General features: G+C 36.5%; 1 protein-coding gene across 1 annotated transcript; it reads left to right on the forward strand.

Moving 5' to 3' along the window:
- The first annotated feature begins 7,383 nt into the window (after window positions 1-7,383).
- LOC119073005 (pancreatic triacylglycerol lipase-like) lies at window positions 7,384-10,078 on the forward strand. The gene is made up of 7 exons (XM_037178330.1): window positions 7,384-7,435; window positions 8,650-8,773; window positions 8,827-8,975; window positions 9,037-9,214; window positions 9,279-9,538; window positions 9,607-9,778; window positions 9,832-10,078. Exons 1-7 carry the CDS (start codon window positions 7,384-7,386, stop codon window positions 9,911-9,913), a joined length of 1,017 nt encoding a protein of 338 aa, XP_037034225.1. The 3' UTR covers window positions 9,914-10,078.
- The last annotated feature ends 34 nt before the right edge of the window (window positions 10,079-10,112 follow it).

Genomic DNA, 10,112 nt, shown 5'->3' on the forward strand with positions numbered 1-10,112 from the left:
TGATGTTGGTCTTTTTTTAATCGACTCTCTGCTCGTGCTGAATATATTTTAAATATAATGTTTTAATGATGTGAGTACGATGAATATTATATTGATGTGAGTTGGGCGTATGGGTGATAGAGAAACTAAAATCACACTCAGCTGAATCCAACGAAATATTTTCTTAGTTTTCACTCTCATAGAATTTTCTTTCAGATGGTGTGTTGGTGTTCCATCGGAACTTTTTTTTTTCTTAAATTTTATATTAAACGTTGGGGGTAAACCATTGTGGTTCCTGAAGTTCGTCGATATTGCTATTTCGTAGACTTTTGACATAAAATACATGAGAAATGTCAAAAGTTCACGAAAGTCCTATACTTACGAACTTTACGAATCATAATGGCTTAGCCCTATTGAATCGATGCAATGCAAGTGCAGAGAGCTATCAACTTTAACGGGCACCTGCACCAATATTGATATTTTTCCGGGCAGCTCCATACAAATTATAGAGCCGCATCGGATATCGTGTAATCCTAGAGGTACTATTACGAGCCTGACCCTTACGATGTGATAATATTATTAAAGCTTCTTATTTTCGACGTTTCGATTAATTTCTATTAAATCCCTGGAACTTCAATGCAATCAGAAGTAAACGCTCATGCGAACAATAGAACAATAGAATAGCAAACAATGGAAACACACTATTGTTCTAATGTAAGTTCTATTGTCAGTTCTATTGTCAGTTCTATTGTCAGTTCTATTGTCAGTCCAATTGTCAGTTATATTGTCAGTTCTATTGTCAGTTCTATTGTCAGTTCTATTGTCAGTTCTATTGTCAGTTGTTTTCGTGTTCGGCGATTGTCAGTTCTATTGTCAGTTCTATTGTCAGTTCTATTGTCAGTTCCATTGTCAGTTCTATTGTCAGTTCTATTGTCATTTCTATTGTCAGTTCTATTGTCAGTTCTATTGTCAGTTCTATTGTCAGTTCTATTGTCAGTTCTATTGTCAGTTCTATTGTCAGTTCTATTGTCAGTTCTATTGTCAGTTCTATTGTCAGTCCTATTGTCAGTTCTATTGTCAGTTCTATTGTCAGTTCTATTGTCAGTTATATTGTCAGTTCTATTGTCAGTTCTATTGTCGGTTCTATTGTCAGTTGTTTTCGTGTTCGGCGACTTTTGACATCATTGTACATCTACGTCCAGCCTTTGATTTGATACAGAAAGCGCAGATAAAATTACAGTAAGAACGCGAAGCTATTATCACTTCAATCTCTTTCTCTAATATCTTAAATTCGCCTGAAGCAGCAGCAAATTTCCAACTTAAGCAGCAGATTGAAGCATGGCTCGGGTACTTCTTTCAATATAAGCGGTTTTATTGTCTGTCCCATGCAAAATCTAACCATTACATAGAAGTTTTCCTCTTGTGAAAATGAACCATTGCATGAAGAATATTTCCGGTTCATGCTGCTACGTAATTCGGCAACAACTTTGTGATACTCGCCGCAAACTCACAAGTGTGTGCACCTTGCTTTGGTAATGTTTTTCGACAGGTGTAGTTGTACTCTATACTTGTCAGAAAGCTTAAAACCATAAAACTGTTACTTCACGTAATGAATTACTTTCGCAGCATCCAACGGAATCCAACGAAAAAATCGATCAATAGTGTGTCTTGATAAAATTGGTGGACAAGCATTACCTGAACCTGAACTGAAAATACCTGAACATGTTCTGACCTTAAATTTCTATGTTTAATTATGACCTGACCTAAATTGACCTGAAATTTGAATTTAACTATATTCTCAAACTCAAACCTTACAAAACTTTTTAATAAATTTGTACGAAGACTTCAGCCTGCGTGAAGCCTGACCTGATAAGTCTGCACAAAATTTTGGTCTGTTCTATACTTTTCGAATTTCCAAACTTGTTATATCCTGCTGGCAAGGTTTGACCCTTCTATTAACTGCATCGGTTAATGATCTTATTAACCAGATCAATGTGTTTGCATTCAACGAATGCGAACGAGACTGAAATGCAAATTTCCAATAAAACGAAAGATGAAACATTACTCGTACACTTAAATATGAGTTAAAAATGATTTTGTGTGTATACACACGAATTGCTCGTTGAACGGTTCACATATGAAATATTCAATCAATTTATAAACACAAATATTTCAATATCTTAACGGCATGTCTGCACTTTGGATGGGAAATGATGAAAATATTGAACACAAGATCGCATTTATTACAGATGTATTTACTTATCCATTTATACATTTTAAGACGTAAACGTTGTCAGTTATGTTCTTTAAACAAAGCTCTTATTGAGAGTAGTTCGATCGGTGAAGAAATAAGAATTGAAAATTTATTACCTTCGCGGTACTGGTATACAGTATTTGTGAGAACTAAGGAAATGTGTAAATGGTCCAACTGCTATGGCACATGTTCGGTCTCTGTTTAACTTAATTTTCTGTTTCTTTTCGATTTATTTCCAAGCCAAGTAATTTGTTGATTGAATACTGATGCCAATAAAAGGACTTCTCAAAACGTTTCACTCGCTGCGCTCCACATTGTAATTCTTATTAAGTCTTGGCGATTACATATCCACTACACATTACAGTACAAATGACTAAGATGGACGATTGCCTAAAGTTTTAAATCCGAGTTGAAGCTGACTTTCACATAGTTATTGGTTCTTGCGTGACATCTTTTTAACTCTCTGTCATTACATCACTAAAAGGCATCGTTAGGGCGATAATTCAATTCTTACTAACTAGTGTTGATCGCTAATTTTTTAGCAAATTTATGTCATTTCCGACTCGGGCTGGAAACCTCTCATTTGTTATAAAAAAGCCCTTTAGCAAGCGTTAATATATATTATGCACCTGTTGCCAAGATTGGTATTTTGACGTGTAGGACATTATTGCCCTAGCCGAAGGCGTGGGCCATAATGCCTACACGTCAAAGTAACAGTCTGGCAATAGGTGCATATCATATTTTATCTGTCGAGAACAGATATGTCGAGATAAACAAAAACTCCCTAGAGGGATAAGCTCGAGATTATCGTTCTAGACAGATAAAATAACTATTAACTCCATCTAGTTCACGGGTTTGTTAGAATTTGAGCGAAATTAAATTTAAGACCGTACGAAGTACAAGAATCTCATAATGTTTTCAGTTACATCCTTGTCTACGATACGATGTGTTGATACATCGTTCATATACGGCGACGGAAAAATTCATTCAAAACCGTTCTCACACGATAAATCGTAAAGAAATGACATTTCATAACAAAAAATCATGGCAAAATATGTCGTATTTCAGTTGTCCGGTGCACAAAATAAATTTCAACGCACTGTGATAATACGACGCTGCGTTTAATTCAGGTTTGACACTTTTAATTTTTAATTTTCGGCCGAATTTCAGGTCAGATGCGTCAAACACTCTGTTTAGTTTGGAAACGTAATATTTTGAAGAAAGAATTGTGTAAAGAGATGAACCCGATTCGTCTTTTACACAGATCTAATAATTGGTATCTGTGAAGCAAAAAGTCAGCAGGGCATACTTTTTAGAAACTTTTAGAGAAAATCGAGAAATTCTAGAAACTTTGAGAAATTCAAGAAATATTCAAGAAATTCCAGAAAATTCAAGAAATTCGGGAAACTTCGAGAAATTCAAGAAATTTCAAGAAACTAATTTCTCTAGTTTCTTGAAGTTTCTCGAATTTCTCGAATTCGAGAAATTTTAAGAAATTCGAGAAAATTCGAGAAATTTCAAGAAATTCAAGAAATTAGTTTCCAAAAAGTAGGCCCTGAGTCAGTGTGAATGTGTTATTCACCTGTTACAGACGGCAAGCACATGACCAGTATTATTATCGGGTCTATACTCCCATCGATCAAAGTATTTTTTAATCGGTTGATTTCAAATCTTGTACTTCATTTTTTTAACATGCATTTTACTGTATTAAGGACCATGTTACACAGAACTTGTCATTATTTTTGTCGTCGTTATCGATAACAGATGAATAGACGTATGTGATAGGTTAAATGCTCTATAACTTCTGAACTTTAAAACAAAGAAAATTAATTGAAAAATGACATAATCATTGTCGTGTCGACTTCAGAATTGCTAGACTGTTCGGCATTTCAAATTGCAATAACACACAATTTGCAGATCGGCTGCTATAACGTCTTTCTCGTTGACTTATCACCATCATTTTATTTATTTCTCTTGAATATTTTCTTGCTTTTTATTCTGCTTATTTAATGAATTAGTATCGGCCAGTAACGTACCATACAATAAATAATTTATGTTAATTATTACGACTCAACGTTTGCGGTGTTTATACATGTGATGTTCACAGAAACCATACGTACGTTTATTATATGTATGTCGTCTTTTCGTCTAGTAGAAACATTTTTTTTTTAATCAGCCATATAAGTCTAACGTTTGAAAAGTTGTAGTTGGATTGAATGGAATTGAAAACGGAAATAAGTTAATTATCGTATCGCAAACGCACACACCAGCTAAAAGCTAAAGTGTTCGACCAATTTAATTCGAGATGTGACTACATTCTAAAGAGTAATTTAAAGTTTTTAAAATGTGCGCTACATGCAATTTTCCGTTCTGTAATTTAAAAATAACTTCAAGTTAATTGTACTGGCGAAAAATTTAGAGAGCGTTGTATTCACGTTGGTATGTGATTGCGTTTAGCAGTGATCATAATCAAGTGTCGTACATTGAATTGGTTTGATTACGTTTGTTGCGACAAAAAATTTTTTTTTTTTAATTTCGTTTACGAGTGGGTGAGGGTAGGGAAGTTTCTAAATTTTCAAAAAGTAGAGTATCAACCACAACCCAATTACTATCGAACGCACTCGACCGTCGATTTTTTTTATTTCTGACCTTATCATTAGAATTAAGAGTATCACCGAAGACCGAACAACCCTTCGACCGAAGAAATTCAGGCTAAAAAAAATTCTCCTGAATGATTGAACGAAACATTTAACGAAACATTGAACGAAACATTTAACGAAACATTTAACGAAACATTTAACGAAACATTTAACGAAACATTTAACGAAACATTTAACGAAACATTTAACGAAACATTTAACGAAACATTTAACGAAACATTTAACGAAACATTTAACGTTAACGAAACATTTAACGAAACATTTAACGAAACATTTAACGAAACATTTAACGAAACATTTAACGAAACATTTAACGAAACATTTAACGAAACATTTAACGAAACATTTAACGAAACTTAAGTGAGGTTTTGTCTGAAAGTACCGTATCTTGAAGATGGCCTATTACTGCAGAAAAGTTTAAAAATCAGCTGATTCACTCATACAAACAACCACTACAACTACCAACTACAAAACCCATGTGTGTAGTATTAAACACTCACAGCCAGTTTCATTTGTATGAGTAAACCAGCTGAAGCTAAGCTGACATTTGATAGCTCTTTACTGTAAGTACTCAAAACTAGTAAAGAAATGCCAAGCACATGACAAGTTTATTGGAATGAAAACAACAGTTTGAAAAGTGGTCGAGCGAGGCGGTAATCGTCCATTGCCGTGGTTTTATTCACTAACAATTTACAAAGGTATGTCTCGAGTTGGTAAAGTTTATGTTTTTCAGCGAATGCAGATAAAAGCGGGCATTCTTTCCGATAAAATAATAATTCCCGCGTGTATTTATACTGCAGTATGTTGAGGAATTTTTTTAAAAAGCCGTTACACTTAGTCGAAGAAAGTGCACACGGACATTGTGCGTTTTATTAAGAATTTCTTTCAAATAAATTGGTGAAAACAATTCAGAGTTCAATTCAGTGTTTTCGTTCACGTACTGATAATGCAAAAACTTTTACTTACAATAGTTTTTGCGTTGGGTAATTTGCATTTTTATCTTAATTGAGTTCGTTATAATGCCATTAATGTGGCTAATTAAAAAGCATTTCACTTATTTAATTGAAATGCTAATAATTCAAAAATAACTTTTACAAAGTAGGAAACGATTTGCGAAGCATGATCTAGATATTGAGGAATATTGTGGAAAGAATTCAGGTTTCTGTGTGGGTGGATGACCCATGCGTTTTGTTTGTAGAACATTTGAGATTGAAAATGTACTGGTTACACGAGTGAATTGGAGAATTCCGACAATGCCATCAACAGTGAATCTTCTAAAATATTTCAATTAGAATGTTGTGAGTGGCAATTATACGAGAAAAACAGGACAATGATACTTCAAATGTTAGTTAAGATAACTAAAGTTATACTTAAGGCTTCGGAACAATATTGCCAAGTCAATTGCTGGCCTTTTTTGGGCTTGAAATAGATTTAGACAGCACTGTTCATATGTCATCAACAATGACGAAAAAAGCAATGAGTGCTGGCTAATTCTGGTTAGATCATCAGCGGGGCGAGGTGAAGGGTGTGGGTTCATGCCTCACCCGTGCACATCAAAATTCAATTCGATTCTAGAATTTCAAAAATGTCTAGAAATTTAGAATAGGTCGCGATTTGTGTTCATCTCAAAAGAATGTTCTGGTTAATGTTCTGCTACTAATCTGATGAAGTAGTAGATTTCATATCGAACACTCTTGCCTATCATTAGAGCAAAATTAGTAAAAGAGGTCATGTTAGACACTACGGTCATATTACTTATCATTTGTAATAGTACATTACGTTCTTGTGTCCAAATTTTTATTTCCGTCCCGAAGGGGAGTATTCCTACTCTACATAATTGAAAACCGGTCACAAATAGTTGCGCACCGTTAAATCGCCGAGGCAAATAGGCGTCGTCGTTCATAAAAGGAGTCCGCCTTTTAATGTGATTTTCCAGAGTCCATATCTCTTATGTCTACGTCTCTTTCGGTCACGCAAGGATCTGGAAAATCATGCTAGAAGAATCACCTGAACTAGAAATGCCTTGTGACCTAATCCCTCCTGCGTTCAGATTCGAAAAATCTTACAAGATTAATTTTCCAGCTAGAAGTGACTGGACCCCAGGTACTGTTAACTCATCGGGTTCAGTGATTGAATGGTATACAGATGGCTCGCGTAAAGGTGACGGATCAGGATCTGGTTATTGTTGTCCCCAATTTGATTGGGTGAAATCGGTACCATTAGGTCGCTGGATTACAGTTTTCCAAACTGAACTAACGGGCATTTTGAGTTGCTGCACAGAGATATTAGATAAAAATATTCGTGGAAGCACCATTCTGATCTGTACTGACAGCCAATCGGCTCTTAAAGCTCTTGATAGCTATAAGTACTCTTCTTTCCTAGCCCTTCAGTGCAGGGACGTCTTAGAACTATTAGCTAGACAATGTCAAGTCATACTTACTTGGATACCGGGCCACAGCGGGCATCCCGGAAATGAACTGGCAGATCAACATGGCCAGGGAAGCTTCTGATACGCCTCTATCCGGTCCTGAACCGGCTATTGGTGTGTCTCCTTCCGTGTTACAAAGCGTTGTTAAGTGCTGGAAAGCCAGCACTTTTTCAAAGCATTGGAAAAGCATTAACTTTGCCAGACAAGCCAAAGCTTGTTTAGAGATAAGCGAGGCTCGCTCAAGAGTCTTTCTCTCATTATCCAGAAAGGATCTAAAACGCCTTACTGACGTCCTTTCAGGGCATTGTAGCCTTAACAGCCATCTGTTTACTACGGGTCTTACAGATAGTGCATCCTGCAACCAATGCGGCGACATCGAGACGGCTGAACACTTCCTGTGCAAATGTTCCGCATATATTATCGCCAGAGCCAAATGTCTTGGCTCTGAGCTATGATCATATAAAGCTATTCCACCCTAAGTGTATACTTAACTATATGAACCAAGTGAATAGAATTTAACATGCTGTGGGCACGCACAACGGGCCCATTGGCGGCCAAGGTGCAGGAAATTTTGGGTCTCCCATTATCTCCACCCACTTAATCTAATCTAATCTCTATGTCTACGTTTTTCCTATGCCCTAACAAAACCATCACATTTTCGCTGTTCCTTCACTCGATCCCTAAGAATCGGATGTTTTTTTTTTCACGATGCCATCAGACTTTGAATTGAAAGAATAAATTTAATAATGAAGCCTGAGAATATTTATTTTTACAAGAACTTGGCCGTTCGCTAAAATCAAACCATCTCAACTATTTCATCTGAAACCAACCTCAAAATCTGTTACCTTATCAATTTATAAAAATAATCAAAAGAAAACAGCACGACTTACCTACACTGGTACACTGTTTGATGAATGAAAATCCATTACCTTCTGTATGTTCAAGTGAACAACAGAATTTGAATTCTTCTTTTCAAATTCAAGTGAATTATGTTTCGTGATTTCAGTGATCTGTTACAACGTGTAGAGTTGCATGCATTTCTTGTTATCTATCCAATGCTCTTCTCGTGAATGCCGTATGCCGTACTGAACATTGTGTGCGACATTATGTGCATTTATAGTCAGGTTGGAATGCAATGAAAAGTTTACTTACCTCTATTGTACTTTTGCATCTTGCTTGGCTCTGATGGGCTCTTTATTTAACAGTATGCAGAGCTAACTTGAAAATTTAAGAACCAAATAGATTCTTCAAGTGACCACGGTCACAGATGTAAATCGTTTGATGATTTACACTAATGCCTTTTTCGACCATTTAACATGTCGTTACAGCCAAAATTGCTGCATCAGATGAGTCACCTACCAGTCGAACATTCCCGTTTGCAGGTTTTGGAAAATGCTACGTCACAGCAAAAGAATGTCCTAACAAGAACGTAACGTTTTTCTTGTACACTCGGTAAAGCTTGAACCAAAATCTCAAAACAGAAATTAATTGTTATTGGTCGGCAGATCAACAGAAACGGAGCCACACCAACTCGATGTTGGACGTCCCGAAACAGTTAAGCAAGCAGTCTTTGTAAAGGACAGACCATTGATTGTTATAATCCATGGTTTTACGGGCCATAAAGACTTTTCGCCCAATCCAGAGATTCGGCCTGGTAAAATTCGGATCCTTTTCCGGGAAGCTTTGAAATTGATTTTCTTTCATTTCCACAAAAGCGTACTTTAAGCATGCTGACTATAACATAATATCTGTTGATTATCATCCGCTTGCACCAGAACCATGTTACGTTCAGGCTGTTCAAAATTTACCAACTGTGGGAAATTGTACTGCTCAATTAATCGACTACTTAATTCAAGAGAAATTCTTCAAGTTGGACGACATTCATGTGATAGGGTTAGCAGACATGTAACAAGTAAATTTCCAACGAGGAGGTAAAACGACGGATTCACATTTTTAGATTTAGTCTCGGGGCACAGACTGCGGGCATGGTCGCAGGTTTCATCAAATCTGGCAAATTGAAGAGGATAACCGGTTTGGATCCAGCGAAACCACTATTCATATTTGCCAACAACAATCGCAAACTGGGACAAGATGACGCTGAATTTGTTGACGTTATTCATACGGATGTTCTGCAAAGAGGCGTTCTAGCACCCTGTGGACACGCAGACTTTTATGTAAACGGCGGTATCGCGCAGCACGGATGCGAAAAAGAAAAATGTAAGTTCTACCTTTTCGGTTGGCAAGAGGACACTGTGAAAAAATGTTTTGCATAAAAATATCTTAAGCGCCAGGAGGCTGCAATCATGACAGAGCACCAGCATACTACGCGGAATCCATTAGTTCGAAGACAGGCTTTTGGGCCTATAAATGTAAAGATTGGATGCAATGGGCATTTGGCTTCTGTACGCCAAAAAGTTCAACGGAGCTAGCGCTTATGGGAGCACATGCTTCAAAAGAGTAAGTTCAGTAACTGATCTGCATTCATCATTTTGTCATCGATAAATTTTCAGTGCACGAGGTAGTTATTTCCTTGACGCAAATAGTCAACCACCGTATGCACAGGGAGTATTCCGTGAGTTTAGTGAAGAGTGATAGAAGATATGGGAGATCGTGGAGAGGTCATCGATGTTTTGTACGGAATTTTTCAATTAAGAAATGATAATTTAGACACAGATCATGTTTGATAAAGTTGTGTAAACTTAGCACGGTTTTCATTAAACATTTATCAGAAAATAAACGGTCATTGGGCGAGACGACTCTAGTTGCAGTACAGTGAATTTTGTTGGCTAAA

Source organism: Bradysia coprophila, assembly GCF_014529535.1.
Source record: "Bradysia coprophila strain Holo2 chromosome IV unlocalized genomic scaffold, BU_Bcop_v1 contig_84, whole genome shotgun sequence".
NCBI classification, from domain to species: domain Eukaryota; kingdom Metazoa; phylum Arthropoda; class Insecta; order Diptera; family Sciaridae; genus Bradysia; species Bradysia coprophila.

What these genes read in the sequence shown, in the direction of transcription:
- LOC119073005 (XM_037178330.1), top strand. Translation starts at nt 7,384, where the DNA reads ATGGCCAGGGAAGCTTCTGATACGCCTCTATCCGGTCCTGAACCGGCT. An exon ending in CGGTCCTGAACCGGCTATTG is followed by an intron (nt 7,436 to 8,649) that starts GTGTGTCTCCTT and finishes ATGTCGTTACAG; the next exon opens with CCAAAATTGCTGCATCAGAT. An exon ending in GGAGCACATGCTTCAAAAGA is followed by an intron (nt 9,779 to 9,831) that starts GTAAGTTCAGTA and finishes ATAAATTTTCAG; the next exon opens with TGCACGAGGTAGTTATTTCC.